The following is an 18,458-nucleotide window of genomic DNA, read 5'->3' as shown; positions in this document are numbered from 1 at the left end:
GGGAAGAGCGCAATGATGGTGCCAACTTGGGCCAGTGAAGCAATGTCCTCCACAACTAGACTGAAGAACAAAAAAAAGGACAGCAACTTGTCTGTTCCCCTTCCCCCAATTCCCCAGCACTGTTCCCATCCCCCCAATTCCCCAATTAAAAAAAAAATAGTGACATTCTTTGTCAATGTATACTGTTAACAAGCAGAGGGTTTTGTCGACATTATATTTAAAGTCCCATTGCCTACCACCAACACAGTGCCTTGTCAAGGCTTTAGACAGAGCTCAGCTTTCATTCTGAATAATTGCTACTAGCACAGGCGTTTCAACTTGGTGCGCACGTCCTCCAGAACGCCTGGTTTGGAAGAAGAGGGTACTTTAGAAAACTACCCTAACTCTATCTGGTTAAAGCACAACACTATTGGTCTCTTTGACCCATCCAGCTTCCCTATAATGGGTATGGAGGAAATGTCTTACAATCATGTGATAAAGCAACAAGGCACAGTGGTTACAAGTGAAAGTTTTAATCCAAAAGCAAATTTGTGATGTCATCAATGTTTTTAGGTAGACAACACCCCTTGTTTTGGTTTCAGGGGGGAAAAGGCATCATAATATCAAAATTTCTTTGGGAAACATTCTGCTGTGAAAAGGTAATGCCCTCCAGCTGTGTGAGCCAGAGCTCAGCTCACATCCAGTTTTCTACTATCCTTGTCATACACAAGTTCAGAACTCGGAGTGTCAATGACATGCTATTAACATCTGAAAAATATATAAATTACATGGAGCACAGTGTGGCTCTACTTCATTCTTATTAAAGGTGGCAGCTTATTTTCCTAAACTTTCGAGGGCAGAGACTGTAAGTTTGCTTTTGCTTTGCATAGAATGTTCCATTGCTTAGCACAGGGTGCTCAATGAATACTTGGTGAAATGATGATTGCAGAGTGACAAGAACAGTTGAGGAAGAGGAGGCAAACCCGGCTTTCACTTCTGAGCCTAATCCACAGTGTGACTTCTATGGGTCCCATCATCTGTTCCTCTTTTTGATCCCCAGTTTATTCATTTATAAGTTGGGGGATTGGCCCCAGGTAATATAAAGTCCCTTCATGTATAAACAGTATCAAAATCTACATAATTTTTTAGGCCTAGAGTCTGAACTAAATTCAAGATCTGTGTTGAATCTTTTAAAACCAGCCTAGCAGAGAACAAATACTGTTCCCGCCCACTAATATCTCCTTCTAATCTATTTAAGTTAGTAAGTGGATAAAATTCAGCAAGAAGATGGCAGACTGGAGAAGTTTGACTTTGAAAGCTATTTCCCAAGATTCTTATGTAAAGGTGTGGCAAAGAGATAAAGAATGGAATTCTGGAAGAAAGCAGTCTTTACCCATAAAAACCTTGGGGGAAGGATCAAAGGATCATTGACAACCACCAGGGGAGCTGGAAACCTCCTTACTCACCGGTAAGTGCAGTCCTCTGAAAATTTATGCCAAAGAGAAAACCAAGACTTTGTTGCTTGAACTTTCTGAGTATTGTATGGCATATTCAGATAATGATGATTGAACCGATACAAACTAGGGAAAATTCAGGGAGGGCGGAGTCGAGGTGGCTGAGTAGGTAAATCCTGAACTTGCCTCTTCCCAGGAACACATTGGAATTGCAATTTATTGTGGAGCAACCATCACCGAGAACCACCTGAACACCAGCTAGACAGACTTCCTGTAACTAAGACATAAAGAAGACCGCCATGTGGAGACAGGTAGGAGGGGCAGAGTCGTGGTCTGGGCAGGTCCCAGGCCTGTGATGTGACGGTGGGTGAATGAATGGAAGGGATAGCTTGGCTGCAGAGGTCTCTTCTGAGGAGCCCCTGGGGGTCTGAGCCCCGCTGGACTCCCCAGTGTGGGACACCTGTGCTGGGAAGGGGAGTCCCTATAACATCTGGCTTTGAACACCAGTGGGGATTATGTCTGAGATTGATGAAGGGTTGTGGCAGACCAAGACTCTGTACTTAGAGGGTTTGGCACACACTTACTGAATCTGCGCTCCAGCACAGAGGTGGCAGTTGGAGAAGTACCTGGGACACACGGGAGGAACTTAATCTGACTAACTTTAGGGCAAGGTCTGGACGGACAGGGATTTGTAGGAGCTCAGGACAGAAGCTCTGAGGGGGGTGCCATTGTTCCTTTGTTGAGCTCTCTTTCCATCTGGCTGGCCCTGAGCTGGCAGGCACAAAATCTGTCCCTCTCCATTAGCCTGGCTACCCCTGTCCTCCCTGCTGTGACATTTCCCTGAGACCCTGCCCTATCCAACCTGCTCCTCCTGCTGGAGCCTCGTTCTGGAATCCCAGACTTTCACAGGAGCCTTGGGGCCCATGTGTCTGTCCCACATGCCCTGAAGCTCTAGAGGAGTAATGGCCTGCTTCTAGCTCTCCCTGTAATCTCTCCCAAACGCCCTTAAATTGAGCACAAGCAACAAACTGGATGTTCATCAACAGATGAATGAATACAGATCATGTGATACATATATACAATAGAATAGTACTCAGCCATAAAAAAGAATGAAATCTTGCCATTTATGACAACATGGATGGACCTAGAAAGTATTGTGCTGAGTTTAGTAAGTCAGACAGAGAAAGACAAATACCATATGTTTTCAGTTATATGTGAATTTTTAAAAAATGCATGAATTGGGGCCGGCCGAGTGGCTCAGTTGGTTAAGAGCTCGCTCAAGAGTTTGAGCTCTGAGCAACAGCGGTTCGAGTCCAGCCCAAGCTGAGCAGCCACTGAGCTGCCAACAGGTAGCAGGATGGCTTAGCTAAAAAAAAAAAAAAAAAAAAAAAAAAATGCATGAATTACATAAACCAAACAGAAACTAACTCATGGAAAAACTGATGCTTGCCTGATTAGGGTGGGGAGAGGGATAGGTGAAAAAGGTGAAGGGAATTAAGAAGTACAAACTGTCAGTTATACAAACAGTCATGTGGATGTCAAGTTCAGCATAGGGAATATAGTCAATAATTATTAATATGCGTAATGCCAGGTGGGTACTAGACTTACTGTGGTGAACAGCCTGTAAGGTGTGAAAATGTCTCATCACTATGTCGTACACCTCAAATTAATATCATATTATATATGAACTACAATTTTAAAAGGAAATTAGGGAAAATTCACATAAGTTAGAGTTCTTTGGATTTCTTGGGAGGTAGGTTCGCATATAAATTGGAGCATGGATTTAAACATCTTCGTTGTTTAAGTTTTTCCTGGTCAACAGCAATGAGAGGAAAAGCGTACCATTAGAGGAATCCCTATATACATATTTAGGCTTACTTGAAAGCTGTGTGACTAGAGTCAACACATCCCTTTGCTGAGCCTCTCTTCATATGTCAAATGGGTATTATATAATATTATGAAAAAGGGAATCTGTGTGTCCAGAGCATAGCTATATTAGCAGTTTTGCTCATTGACTTTTGTGATGCGTGAAGTAAAAATATTTGTAAATTATACATAATAACTAGTTGTGTAAAGCATAGTGTTTGTTAAAGGAGGAGCCCAGCATTAGCTTCTGAATTTTGCAGGTTTGATAGTACTGTAGTCTCTTCTGTGTTGAGATTTGAGCTTGGAGTTTTGTGAGGCTTGGGGTGGAAGGGTGTGGTCAGCGGGGAAAGGTAGGCAGCTTCAGAGTTGGGATTTTGGCATTGGGAAGCCATTGGATGCTTTTAGGGTCAGGAGATACTTGATTGGGTTATTTAGAAATGCCCAAGATGATTTTGAAAGATTAGCTATCCTTAGGTGCGGACTCCCCTACCCCTCCCTCATAGCCTGTAGCTGCAGGGAGCTGGAGAATGTCATCTGCCCCTTGGACTGGTCTCACTTTCATGACACCTACCTCCAGTGCCACGTTAGTGCTGCCACACACTTATGCATTCGTCCCTAGTCCATTTGCTCTCGCCCACATGCTACCTCTGGTCGTGTCTAAGCAGAATCTCCTAATTTGGTGCTGGATTCATCCCTCCATTGCTCCACAATTTTCTCTTCTCTCAAATCAATTTTCCTGCTCTCAGTCATCTCCAGATCATATAAATAATTATGCTGTTATTTTTAGTATTTTAATAAATCTTCCTAGTGAACCTACTAACTCCCCTTTCCTTTTTTTTTCTCTGCCAATCTCATTGAAAGAGTTCCCTGTCTCCAATTCTCTCCTGATTTTCCCTTTCCTGTAAACTCTATTCTGAGGCATACACAGGGAAAGTGAACAATCACTCAACGACTCTTTACACAAAACGCTTTTGTCAAGGTCATTAATGATCTCCAGCCTGCTTGGTCCTATAGACTCATCTCTTCCTTTCCCATTGCGATATTTAATTCATCATCACTGCCTCTTCTTCCTGATGCATCTGCCTCACTGGGGTCCAGGATCCCATTTGTTTTTCTTTTCCACTACTCCCTGGGTCTGCTTCTGCTTGTGTATTGGTGCCTCTCCCACCTCAGTCCTTTGCCACAGGCAATCCCTTGAGCATCCCCTCCAGGGTCATGGCTTTAAAATACCATTCCTATGCCATTGACTTCCAAATATGTACCTTAAGCCCAGACCTACCTCCTGAACTCCAACAGTCGCCACTTGGGAGTCTAAGACATTTCAGACTCAACAAGTTCAAATCCAGAGTATTTCCTCCCAAAGCTGGGGTACGTGCAGCTCCCCTCCCTAAGTCGGTGGAAGCTCCATTCCTTTCTGTTGCTCAGGCCCAAACCTCTTGGAGTCAATCTTTAGGCTCCTACTCCTCACCCTCTACCAGAAACCCTGTTGGCTCTACTTTCCAAACCTCCAGAGCCTGAGCTCTGATGGTCACTGGTCACCTCCACTGCTGTCCCTTGCTCTGTCCTGAGATACTGCACTAGGCCCCCGACAGGTCTTGGCGCTTGTCTACCCAGCAGCCACCGTGCTCCTTCTCAGAGGTAAGCCTGCTTCTGTCACCTCTGTGTGCGGGCAGTGGCGCTCCTTTTAATGGGCAGCAAACAACGGGAAAGTCATGTCTGGGGCCTGAGCCTCATCCCTCTCCTGGGATGTATCCTTCAAGGCCTCACAAAGCTGACTCTAAAGTAGTGACTTACGGAATGGGTATACCTCAAATTAAGCAAATCCATTGAGCTGTTTGGGAGCCTTTAGGGCACAGTGGAGGCTTTCATGGGAGATGGGCATGTCAGAAAATTCTATCTTATGGTCTGTGTCCCTGACTTGGTTTTTGCTCATTTGCTCACTTACAACACCCTCTGCCTCTTGCCCCATTCTTTCCCTATGAGCTTCACATGTCACCTTTTTTTAGAGATTTCCTCCCATTTCCACCCCCCAGGCCCCTCAGTCATTGAAGGTCTGTCCCCATGCCTTTGTACTTCCATTAGTTCATTCAATCCATGTTTATTGGGTCCTTTACAATCTTTCAGGGATAGAACAGAGAACCAGAGGGAGGACCTGCCTTAAAGGGCTTATGGTCTAGTGGTGAGTGCTGTGCAAAAACAGCCATGGGTGGCTGTTTACAGTTCCGTGAGCTAAAATGAAATGAAATGAAACATTTAAATTCCTCAGTGATACTGGCCACATTTCAAGGGCTCACCCAACACTTATACAGAATAAATCCATCATCACAGAAAGTTCTATTGGCCAACACTGTACAAGAGGGAACAGAGATGGACGAGACACGTACACACACACACAATCACACATCACAGGAAACAAGGTAACAATGCAGAGTAGAGAACTGAAATAGAGTGAAACAAAAAATGACTGGTTGGCTTCTTTAGATAGAGGGACCAGAGGAGTGTGTGCAAAGGTGACATTTAAGCAGGGATCAGAATGAAAAGGAGAAACCCGAAAATGGCGGGTAAAGGAATGGGGAACTAGGCAGAGAACGCTTCTAGGGAGAGGTCCGAAAGTCGGGACCCATTTGAAAGAACCCCAGGTGGCTGGAGCCCTGTGGGCAGAGGAGAGAATGGCAGAGAAATCTGAGAGGCAGGCAGAGGCCAGGTCACTGGGCTTTGTAAATCTGGGCTAGGAGTTAGGATTTTGGGTTTTTTTCCCCTGAAAGAGCCTTGGGAAGATTGCAAGTGGGGGAGTGACACGGCCTGATTATATATTTACCATTTACATCATTCTGCCCAATTTTATTAGTTAGTTTCTTACCTACCCGTGTCTCTGCCCAATTGCACAATCCTGGAATTTTCATCCTTAGTATAGTTAGTCATGTCCTGTTAGCCTCAATATAATACTAATAACTGAACAAATTGAATTAAATTAGAGAATCCTTATCACTGACCTACTTGGCTTTGGCCGAGTCTCAGATTATAACCCAACTAATCATAAAATCTGTTGGGCTCCCAAATAAATAAGACATGACCTACTTCTGTGTGAGGCATTTCAGAATTTGTACCCCCCTTTTGGTGGTGGTTGAGGTGGGGTCAATAATGTCCCCTCCAGGTATATAAAGACAAGAGAATAAGAAGCAAACAGGTATCCAAGGAATGTGTTTATTTCTTGGTAGAACTCATCTCGTTACTCAGTTGAATTCAAGTGGGCGGCATCGTAAACCTAATATAAGAGCTATTAAAGGCCATATGGGCCGACCCTTCATATTGTGGAGGAGCCACATTTCAGCAAGCAGGCTAGGGACCGCCTGAGTGAAGGCTCAGTGGCTGGAGGGAGCTTGTATTCAAGAGGTGGAATCAAGTCTGGGGCAGGGGCCTCCTCCAACCAAGGCAGCTTCAGACAGTGAAGGCCCGCCGGGCAGGACTGGGCAGGGGCTGGCCGGAGAGGGCAAACTCTAAGTGGATAGGGTGGTATGGGCCATGTATTGGCATGTAATTTTATTTCACAAAAAGTTGAAAAGCTGAGTTCTCAGGTGGGCTCTCTGGGTTTTTAAATTTTGGCCGTGAATTAAGAAATGAATTTTTAAACACTATCATACAAAGCACTTCTGCAGGCCAAACACAGTCTTTGGGCTGCCAGTTTGTAGCATTAGCTTTTAATTTTCTTCCAAGTGTAAAGGCTGCTGGAATTGGGGTCACATTCCTGGTCAGCACAGGAACCACTGCCACAGTGTGCCCAGGCCATCGTCCACTTCTCCATGCAGCCTGTTGTGACTTCATGAAGGCTAGAAATGGAGAACCAGTGCCTCCCTGGGGGAAGTGACTGCCTTTTAGACCAGGAGAGGAGGTACTGATGTTCCGGGCAGGCTGTATGTTTTTATGGTTTATGTTTTGGAGCGAAGTCAGAAGGCCTCCTGTGTAATCTAGGCTCACTTAACCTCTCCAAGCCTTAGCTTTCTCTTCCATGAATGGGGTTAATAACAGCACCTGCCCAGGGGGTTCCATGAGGATAAGATGCATCCATGTGGGTCCTTGGCACAGAGCCTGCTACACAGTCAATTCTCTGAAAACCTTGGCTAGTATCATGCATATTTAGGGTTAGATTTCAAAGTTCACCCACAGCCTTTTTGCTTATTATAACAATCCTTTGCGGAGATAGAGCAAGTATTGTTTGTGCCATTTTACAAATGAGGAAAGAAAGCTTGGAGGAGCCTAGTAACTCGCAGAGACCCAGCTTTATAGGTGGTAGAGATGGGACCTTAACTGAAGGGTGGAGGAGAGACTGTTTTGTGATGTGCCTACTGTCTGTCCCAAGCTGGACGCAGGCCAGCACGGAGGTTTCTGTCCACAATGCCTCTTTAGAGTCTCTCTGATGATAAATGATGTTCCTTCCGACAAATCAGCACCCTCCTTGCCTTCTGCTGTGTGCTGGTTCCGGGAACAGGCAGTGTTCTTACCTGGTTAAGCATCCTAAAATTAGATTGAATGAAGTAGATTTAAATATCAAAAGTAAGCTTATACAAAATGAGTATTTGGTTCCCTTTCTCTGTGTTAAAATACAGTAAAGGTGTGGAAAAGAAAGGATAAAGCACCGGTCCCGAAGCTTGTCATGGTCCAGGGAGCTCTGATAATAAGGGCACCTGAGCCCTATTGTTCCCTGAATGGGACCATTTAATCTGCAATGGAAAGTTTCGCCAGGATGGGTCAGGTACTTCACACTCCTGGGTGGGAAGGAACTGCTCAGACTCTGGTAGGACCCTGTTGTCCTAATGCTGGTGGGACCCTTGGGGACATGCTATATGTGCACACCATTGAAGAAATGGAAGAGGGGCCCTTGTCTGGCATATTTCCTCTCCTGTTCACCTCCTTACACCAGAGAGCACAACGTCCCCTGGGTGACGTTTACGGTTTGCACAGCTTTGCCAGGCTACAACGGTAATTCTCCTAGAAGGAGATCTCCCAGTTCAAGTCCCTACTAAATACTTGTCTTTCTGACCTTAGACTTCTGCTGTTCTTGTGGCATGCAGTTATGGGGGCATTGGGGGTGGGGAGGCACCTGTCCAATTATCAAACTGAATGTTGTGTTTTTATACCAGATGAAACTGCTAATATTTCTTCTTCGTTAGTACATATGAAAAGTCAAGTAAATGCCTTATATGATATGGCCCCGAGCCTAGATGACCTGCTCATTCACTGGCTTGATCCTGGGGGATGATGAGAAAAAATGTTACTAATACTTGGACTCCTTCTTTTAATTTGTCCCTTTTCTTGTGTGTCTGTACTGTTGCTGTGAGCTGTGTCTTCAGTGTGGTCGATTGGCAACTAAGCGAGCTACCTTCCTGCTACGGAAGCCCTTGCTGATCACTTCAGGGCACCTTGAGGAAGAGGGGGAACGTGAGATTGTAAGAGCTAGTCATGAGGGGTGGAGTGTGGAGGAGAGACAGTTCTGTGACGTTACTGCTATCTGTCCGACGAGCTGGGCCCAGGCCAGAATGGAGGTTGCTTCCCATAACCCCACCTTGAGACAGTCTGATCGTAACTGTGCTCATTCTGACATTAGTCAGTACCCCTCCCTGCCTTGCCTCCTGCTACGAGCCAGTTCTTGGAACAGGCAGTTGTCCTGACCTAGTCAAGCATGTAAAGTAATTTCCAATACGTGGTAGCGTTCATTAACTACTATTCGTGACTATCCACACCCTTTGCTCTTTATAATTCTTTGACACCTGTCAAGCAGCGTGGGGATCCATTTTGTCTTGCAGCCACCCAAGAGGAGCCTCGCATGTAAGTTTTGCTTAATAAATTCTGTTAGTTGCCAGTCCGGGGTGGCCTGCTTCTTTTGTCAGTTTCTCTCTCTTGCCCTCCACTTCTGGGTGTAGATTTTCAGTTTTGGGGCTTTTCCCTGGGTCTGTGTGTATGAACACCTAAGTCTGGTCCAGACTCTGTTTCCTAACACATTCTCCTGACATCACTCAGTAAGTTGCTGTCCGAGTCCTTGCTTCCCATGGCACNAACCGGGGCCCTCTGGCGTCCCAAGCCAGCTTTTAACCAATGTGTCACTCAGCTGCCCCCTCCCCCCGGTCTGCTCTTCTTAATGAATCTTTTCCACTAAGGTCTTATATTGACACTAGAGCTCAATACTTGTGGCCTGAACAAGCTATGTTTCTATTTTTATTTTTTTTTCATTCAGAGAAACTTTATTGTGTAATCTGCCAACCTTTAAACTTGGCTTATTTCCCTTTATGATGGCGAGTAAGACAAAGTCAATTTAGATGGAGAAAACAGCTGACTCTGGGGTAAATATCTGAGAAATAATTCAAGGGCGGTAGAGCGCTCTAGAAAATGTGAAGAGGAAGCATATGGAGAAGAGTTCATGATTACAACGTTCTTGGAGTTATGGAATTATTTTGGCTCGGTATAAGTTAAAAAAATAAGAATATAGAGAGGAATAAGTAAGAGACTTTATAGTGCCTACCAATCCTTTAATGGGGGTGGGGAGGGTATTTGCAAGGCCGCCTCTGTCTCCAGTGGGAAGTGGGTCCATAACTGAGCCAAAGTGACTCTGTTCCTCCAATTACCAATTCTTTGCTTAATTTCCCTTGTATTTTCAGAGGTTGATTAGTGTTCAGCCTCTGTTCGAGATTTTCCCCACCAGCATCTTTGCTTATAGTTTCCTGGGGAAAATATGCACTGAAGAAGACAACTTCATTAGCCAATCTGATAAGGTTTCTGCCTCTTGATTGTTCCCTATGCCTCTTTGATCCGATTTTTGCATGCTTTCTTTTTCCTCCATATTGGTTTTATAACTGGAGGAAAGGGATTAGACTGTACTCTTCCTAAAAGCCTTTCACCATGCCTTAAATCTAGGTCAGCAAACTATAACCTCAAGGTCTGGATTATATTCAAACCGCAATTTTTATAAATAAAGTTTTATTGGAACAGCCATACCCATTCATAATTCTATCTTGCCTGTAACTGCTTTCACACTGACATAGTTGAGCAACTGCCACTGAGACCGTAGCGCCTCCATAGCCTAAAGCACTTAAAATTAGGCCTTAAAGAAAGTTCGCTAAACTCTGCTTTACACTAGTGCCTTGCATGTAATAAAAAAAAAAAATCAGAAAAAGTTTTTTTTTTTCAAGGCAAAAATTGGCTCCATTCCAAATTGAATTGGATCTCTCACAAAAAAGAGATTTTAAACCAATTAACTCCTATCCAGGGATTTTCTTCTATAGTTCCTATAGTTAGTATTACTATATAAGGTAACTTCTTACAGGAAGAAGAGTTCTCTGGTGAGAACAAATGTCCAGATTCTTGATTCAGTCCTTCATTGATCTGCTTTTGTGCCAAGCACTGAGTTTGGATTTAATTCTACTTTCATCTCTCTCTTTGGGTAACTCCAAGAACTTCCATCCATGGTTTGGAATCCTACACCACTCCTGACTCTGGAAAGAGTCGAAGTTATTACCAGTGGTCAAGTTGATTTTAGCCAAAACTATAAATCGTCTGTGGGATCTAGTGTATGCTAGTGGGTGTGAATTAATCCTCATCTAGGGTACAGGTCCCTTGGGAGGGTACCCTGAGGACTGACTGAACTGAATGCTATTTATTTGGAAAACATTCTGGGCCTGTGACCTGCTGTTTAAGTCTTAGCCATTCACCACTGAAAGGAAGGACAAAGGCAGGACCAGGCTTTAGGTATTTCCCCCACCCTTGCCCCCCACACAGATATTTATGAACATGCATGAATCTCATAGGCATGGCTGACCTTTTTTAAGTGCTTCAGTGCTAAACCTGGGTAACCTTTTTACTTCTGAACCCACTGGATTATATGCTTTTCTTTTCTTTTTTTTTTTTTTTTTAAAGATTTTTATTGGGGTTTTGGAGGGATGACAACAGTGCTGGGGAATTGGGGGAAGGGGAACAGACAAGTTGCTGTTGTTTTGTTCTTCAGTCTAGTTGTGGAGGACGTTACTTCACTGGCCCAAGTTGGCACCATTGTTGCGCTCTTCCCGGGTGAGGCAGATCAGTCACTGGCTTCTGGACAGCCGCTCACTGCGGCTGCTGGCCGCTCACGCTGGCTGCTGGCTACACACGGTANTGTGTTGTTTTGGACCAGCCCTAAAGTGCATGAATAAGCATTAGCTCCTGGAAGTATTGGAAACTCACTTTCTAAAAACTGATTTCTGAAGAGTTGATTAGATTTCTGCCTTAAGCCAACAGTATTGAGACAAAATATTAGCTCTGCTTATTTCTATGAGATGACTTCATTTGCAATAGCAGTTTTTAAGATTGCAATAAAAATGAAAAATTAAAATTTTAAATGCAATAGAATTTTCAAAGTTATTTCAACTGAGACAATGATTGGGTCAAGGGGAGGGGAAAAGCCTTGCATATGTATTATGTACTTAATAAGCAGATATGTGTCAAACACAGAAGGAAATATATGCTTATGTATTACTGGGGTGTCATTTGTTCAAACATTTTGGAAAGAAATTTGAGAAAAAGAGAAAATATTTCTGCCCTTTATCCCAATCATTTCTCTCTTATAAATCTATCCCATTAGGAAACAATCATAAATACAGAAAAGAAGTTTAAATTATGATTTATATATGAATACCAAAAAACCAGAAATGCTGATAAGAAAGAGATTAACACAGAAAAATGCTTCTATAAAATTTTAAAATTCAAGATATAAAGTCATGTGATTATAAATGAAATAAACTGTATAAAAAGGCAAAAGTGAAAATAAATGTAAAATTAAAATATTGAGGCCCCATGCTCTGGTTTCTCTTTATTTGCAGATGCTGTGGTGTCTCAGGTACAAGTGAGTGGAGTGGTGGGTCAGCCTGTCATGCTACCCTGCACGTACTCCACAGCTAGAGAAGTCACAACCATGTGCTGGGGCCGAGGGCCATGTCCTTGGTCTCTATGCTCAAATCAACTCATCGGGACTGATGGACACCATGTCACCTTTCAGAGGAACGCACGTTATGAGCTCAATGGACTCATTTCTAAAGGGAATGTGTCTTTAACCATAAAGAATGTGACCCAGGCCGACAGTGGCACGTATTGTTGCCGTGTGGAGCTCCCAGGGTGGTTTAATGATTTGAAAGTCAACATATTATTGGAGGTAGAGCCAGGTGAGCTTGTCTTCCTTCTTCCTTTGATCACTTTACGTGGGTGAGCTGAGATGTTTGCTCTTTGGTAGTAATTTTCTCTTCCTTTAAAAGGGAAAGAAGAGGCCCTACAATCTTGTTTATTTGTATAGAATGAAGTGTTAAAAACAACCTTAATTCAACACTGTAGGTTAGAAGTTCTTCCCAGTCAGCAAACTATGTCTTAAAGTAGTGCTTCAAAAATGATAGTTGGTTCATTGAAAAAGCATTCGCTGCTCCATTGTGGAATATAATGAACATATTTATCAAGCTGAATTTAGTTTATTCAGCTTTAACAACTGCCCCTTTTCTCTGAGATGATGTCTTAGAATTTTTATAAAGTCTTAACATTTTAAAACTAATATGCAGAATTTCTAACATAGAAAGTAGGGAGTATTATATATAAGGTGTTGTCAAGTGGATGCATCACCAACTTTAACAATTGTCAGTTCCATCTTGTTGCGTATACTTTGTGTAAACATAGGGAGTTCTGCCCCAACCGCTGCCCTACCTTGGACTTTTTGACGCATATCTTACCTCATATCCAACACTGCTTGTTTAAACATTAAAATCACCCTTATTGCCATTTTAGTAGGAAAACATTTGTATCCCAATAACTGTTCACCATTTGCTTTTAAGATTTTTATAAAATCCAGAAATCTGGGAAGTTTCCATTTCTTCACTCCTGAGGTGGACATTCCTAATAGTCTTATTTGATAAAAGTAGGTTCTCGAGCTTTTCCTGGTTTCTGGTACTCCTTCTTAATTCTCTTTCCATTTAGATCTCATATTGACAGTAGACTCCACTACCTGTGGCCTCAATAAGCTAGATCTCTGTGGTTTTTTTTGTTTGTTTGTTTGTTTTAAGGGAAACTGTATTTTCCAATCTCCCAATTTTGGGACTTGGCTGTTTTCTTTTATGTAAGCAAGTGAGATAAGGTCAATTCAGATGGAGAAAACAGTTGACTCTGGGGAAACTCTATCAGGGAGACAATTCAGGGACATCCAAAGAAGCTGGGGAGATAGTATACTATAGACAGATGTGAAAAGGCAGCATGTGAAGAAATTTTGATTTCAACTTTTTGGAGCTGTAAATTATTTTGATCTGGCTGAATTAAAAAAAATGATAGAGAAAGGAATCAGTAGGTGATTTTTATAGTGCCTACCAGTCCTTTAAAAGGCAGGTATATACAGGCCACTGCTCTCTATAGTGGGAAGTAGGTTTGGAGAAAATCAGGGATTTTGTGGAAAGGGACCTCACAGGGTGATCTGATTGTAAATTCCTAACTGGGCAGGTCATAGTGGGTAGTCACACCCCAGGCATACAACTTCTTTACTAAAAGGCTTATCTTTGCCTTGAGCAGGCCCTGCCCATTGTTTCTGTGCATCTGGGTGAACACACCTTTGAAATGCCCCCTTTCAGGCCCCTCCTTCTAATACCTGACCAACCTTTCTGACCCCTTGAGAGAACACAGAATTTTAACTTCCCCATAATCCAATCCTATTTGCTTCTTCTTATCATCATGTACTCCTCCTTAAATTCCCTACTTAATCTCAAATGCATAAAAAGAACTTGCAAACTGTTATTCTCCAAAGCATTTATCTCAGTTGACATCTTGCTTTCGTGTGTATCCTCAGTATCCTTAGAGCAAATACATTTTTATATAAATTCTCTACAGGTTTGGAAATTCTTACGTTGATAACTAAGCCCAAGTGACTCTGTTTCTAATAACCAATTCTTTGCATAAATGTTCTTGCATTTTTCACAGGCTGAATTTAATCTTCATCTTCTGTTAGAGCCTTTCCTCACCAGCATTTTCTGTTACAATTTCCTGGCAGCTTCCCAGGGAAAATATTTTACACTGAAGAAAAGTTCATTAGACAATCTGATAAGCCTTCCTCCTCTTGGTTCCTTACTTTGATCAGAATTTTTGAAGGCATGTTTTTTTTTCTCTAGATTAGATTTAAAACTGGAAGTAGGAGATTGTATTGTATTCATAAAAGCCTTTGACTACACCCTATATAGAGGTCAGCAAATTATAGCCCAAGGGCTAGATTACATATACAAACAAACCCACATGTTTTATAAATAAAGTTTTATTGGATCAGTCATGCCCATTCATTATACTCTCTTGTCTCTGGCTACTTTCACACTGACAGAGTTGAGCAACTGCCACTGAGACCATAAAGCCCCATAGCCTAAAAAATTTACTGCTGGCCCTTTATAGAACTTTTGCTGACATCTGCTTTAGACCAATGCCTTGCATGTAATAGACACTCACAAATATTTGTTGAAAAACTTTTGTCTTCTTCAAGGCAAAACTTGGCTCGATTCCAAATTGAGTTGGCACTCTCAAAAACAAGAGCTTTTAAACCAATTATCTCCTATCCAAAGGGTTTTTTTCATAGTAGAGTTGAGATTTCAGGAAACTTCTTGCAGGAGAAAAAGTTGCCTGGTGAGAAAAAAAGTAACACATTATTGAATTAGTCCTTCATTGATCTGCTTTTGTGTCAGGCACTAAGTTTGGGCTTAATTCCAGTTTCAGATCTCTCTGGGTGACTCTGACACCTTCCATAAGTGGTTTGGAATCTTACACCATCTCTGACTCTGTGGTCTAGTTGACTTCTAGCCCAATGTATAAATTGTCAGGGTTATGGAGCATACATTAGTGGGTGTGAGTTAATCCTCATTTAGGTTGGAGGTCCCTTGGGAGGATACCCTGAAGCCTGAGTCAACTGAATGCTATTTATCTGGTGAACATTCTGAGCCTGGGAACTGTTGTTTAAGCCTTAGTCATTCACCACTGAAGAACTAAGACAGGTCCAGGCTCTAGACATTTTCTGTACTTCATGGGTGTTTATGAAGACATATAATCTGACAGGCATGGCTGGTCTTTTAAAATTCCTTCAGTGCAAATCCTTTTTTACCTCTGAACCTCCTGGAATAAATACTTTTAATGCAACTTTTCCCTTTGCGAGCCTGTTTCCAGCCCTCCTGTCAAATTATAGTTGACCAATGAATGAAAGAACTCTGGGTTCCAGGGAGATGAGTGCCCAGTTCTGCCTGAGGTGGGTCTCTCATTGGTTGAGTTGATGTACAGGCTCAGCACAAAACTCTTGTTTCCAGCTGCTTAATTAATCCTTGCTTTCCTGTTGATTTCTAGCTCCACCTAAGGTTACCAGTGTTCCAACATCAGCTAGGGTCTCCACCTCTGCTCCTACAATGCCAGCATCCACGCAGAACCTCAAGACAGGTAAAGTGATGTATTTCTGAAGCCAGAGACCTTTTAATGAGAGAATGTAGACTGGCCAGGGCATTGTATTAAAAGGGAAGTACAATCTAGAGTAAGCGTTCTTCCCTGGGTTCCATACATGGCGTCACAGGATCTGTGAATCCCTGTCCCCTATTACCTGCACCATTTGTACCTGTAAGTATTTTCAGAGTGGTGAGATCCATAGTTTTTTAAATGGGATTCTCAAATGTATTCATTATTAGCCAACCAACCCCAGACCACTGTTCTTTGACAACTTATGAGGATGGTGTGAATTAGCCCAGCTGAGCACAGGTTAATGAGGAAAATATAGGGAATACCAGAGAACCAGTTCAGGTTTATGAGATTCTGTTCCCATGAAGGGCTCTGAATATATATATTCTTTAGTCCACTCTGAAGCTGGGGCCTCCCCTCCAGGATAAGATTTCAGTGAGGTTAATATTTACTCTGTCTCCTATGTGAGGAATCATGCTAAGTTATTTACAGTTAGTATATCACTTAATTCTTTTGACAATCCTATGCATTGTAGGTACGATTCAATCCTATTTAATAGTTGTGGGTACTGTCAAGTAGATATATTACCAACTTTAACAACTGTCAACTAAATCTTGTTGCATATGCATGGTGTAAGAATATGTAGTTCCACCCCAACCTCTGCCCTACCTTGGAATTTTTGAAGCATATCTTATATCGTATAACAACATTGCTTCTTTAAAAATTAAAATGACCTTATTGCAACATGAAAACATTTGCAACCCAATAACCCTTTACCAGTTGCTTTTAAGAATTTTATGAAATCCAAAAAGCTGGGAAGTTTGCACATTTTCTATCTTGATGTGGACATCCTAATACCCATATAATTTGATGCCAGAAGTAGGTTCCTGGGAATCTCCTGTTTTGTGTTCCTTTGAATGAATCTCCTTCCACTAAGGTCTTATATTGACAATAGAACTTAATACTTGTGGCCTGAACATCCATGTCTCTCTCTCTCTCTCTCTCTCTCTCTCTCTCTCTCTCTCTCTCTCTCTCTCTCTCTCTTTTTAATTTAGAAAGATTTTATTTTATAATCTCCCANATGGTGAGGCCCAGTGGTTCACATTCTGGCTTAATTCCTGCTAAGAGAGAACTTGGCCAATAACTGAGGCTCGGGGACTAACCACTGTGGCCACTGGGCAGGAAGTACCCTGCACTCACCAAAGGCCAGTGGACTGTCACCTCAGAGCCAAGGGTAAGCGCGCTGCTGTCATTGGAAGACTGCTCTTTGCTCTGGGCTTCTCCCCACCGAGGCTGCCTCTGGCCTCCTTCCTGTCTGCTCCTGAATCTGCTGTGTGAGCCTGTGTGTGGGGAAGAAGCTGGGAAGAGGGCGCTGCTTCCGAGGGCGCTCCGCCTCCGCCTGTCTGTTGGAGGTGCAGAGCCCTCGGCCACCCTGAGCTAACAGAGGCCTGCAGCCCCGTGCATGGCCTCCCATCCCTAGCAGGGCAGGCTCAAGTGACTCACCATCAGGGGGAAGGAAAAGCTGCAGCCTGAGGATTCATTAAGATTTGCCTGCATACCGTGTGTTGTGGGGCACACCAAGCAGTCTGCCTTCTCTTCCCTTTAGGCTGATGGCATCATGTGTCCTTGGGTAGCCTTCACAGGCCTCATACTACTTTGGACTGGTGAGTGACAGGGTGGGCTGGGGTGTGCAAGCACTGAGTGTGGGATGTGGGTGTGGGGGAGAAAGACGGATGTTCTTGGGCTGTGTTGGCCTGTAATGAATGGGTCAGCTAGCGAGCAAAGAACCAGGCTGAAATCTTACTGCAAAGAAATTGCTTAAATGTTATGAATTACCGAACCTATGGCCAAGTGAACCAGGCATGAAGCATAACACGTTGTCATGTGCTGCCATTTGTGTTTAAACAAGAAAGGGGGTGGGTAAACAGCTGGGCGTGCATGGGCTTCCCAGGTGCACATAAGAAACAGTACCAATGCTACCATGGGGTGGGAAGGGGATGGAGAGAAGAAATGGGCATAAGATGAAAAGAGACCAGTCTTTCATTGTACCATTTTGTGCAGCTTTGTTGTTTTTTTAAATATGTGCAATTATTTCTTTTAAACGTAAGTTATTTTAATTCAAAATATTCTATGAGATAGGGGAAAATTTAGGAAACGACCTTTCCTAAATTTGAAAAACAATAACCGCTGGAGATGGGATTATGGGGGAAGTTCATTTCTATTATACTTTCATAACTTAATTTTTATAATTAGCATGTTATACTTGTAATCCAAAAATTCTGTTAGGCAAAATTAAATAGTAGAATCCAGTGTAAAAATAGAGTCGTATTTTATGTAACAACGAGCATATTATTTGCAGAGCATTTCTGAAACTCACAGCCCATCCCCAATAGATTAGCTGGTAAATCTCAGATTTCATTTAAGGACTTGAGTGCATTTGGCAATATAGGATTTTTCGCCATGCCCACAGGAGAGAGTTTCTGTTTTTAAGTGTCATAATTTAGTGCTTGATGGAATAGTCCCCACTTCTCTGGTTTCCCGAGGGGAAGTGGGACTTGCTCAAGTGCTGGCTGTCATCAGCTCATGAGAAGGGACACCTAATTGTGTTGTTTTGGACCAGCCCTAAAGTGCATGAATAAGCATTAGCTCCTGGAAGTATTGGAAACTCACTTTCTAAAAACTGATTTCTGAAGAGTT

At 42.8% G+C, this 18,458-nt stretch overlaps 1 protein-coding gene across 1 annotated transcript in view; it reads left to right on the top strand.

The window, feature by feature from the left end:
* Positions 1-16,949: 16,949 nt before the first annotated feature.
* The window catches only part of LOC109388893 (hepatitis A virus cellular receptor 1 homolog), a 67,672-nt gene continuing 66,163 nt past the window's right edge, over positions 16,950-18,458 (top strand). Inside the window, exons 1-2 of the mRNA XM_019653962.1 lie at positions 16,950-16,995; positions 17,368-17,425. Coding sequence (XP_019509507.1) covers positions 17,380-17,425 — 46 coding nt within the window. The 5' untranslated portion in view covers positions 16,950-16,995; positions 17,368-17,379. The remainder of the gene's footprint in view (positions 16,996-17,367; positions 17,426-18,458) is intronic.

Source organism: Hipposideros armiger, unplaced genomic scaffold (genome assembly GCF_001890085.2).
Source record: "Hipposideros armiger isolate ML-2016 unplaced genomic scaffold, ASM189008v1 scaffold_211, whole genome shotgun sequence".
In the NCBI taxonomy this organism is placed as follows: Eukaryota; Metazoa; Chordata; class Mammalia; order Chiroptera; family Hipposideridae; genus Hipposideros; species Hipposideros armiger.
This window is presented reverse-complemented; position numbering and strand designations above follow the sequence as displayed.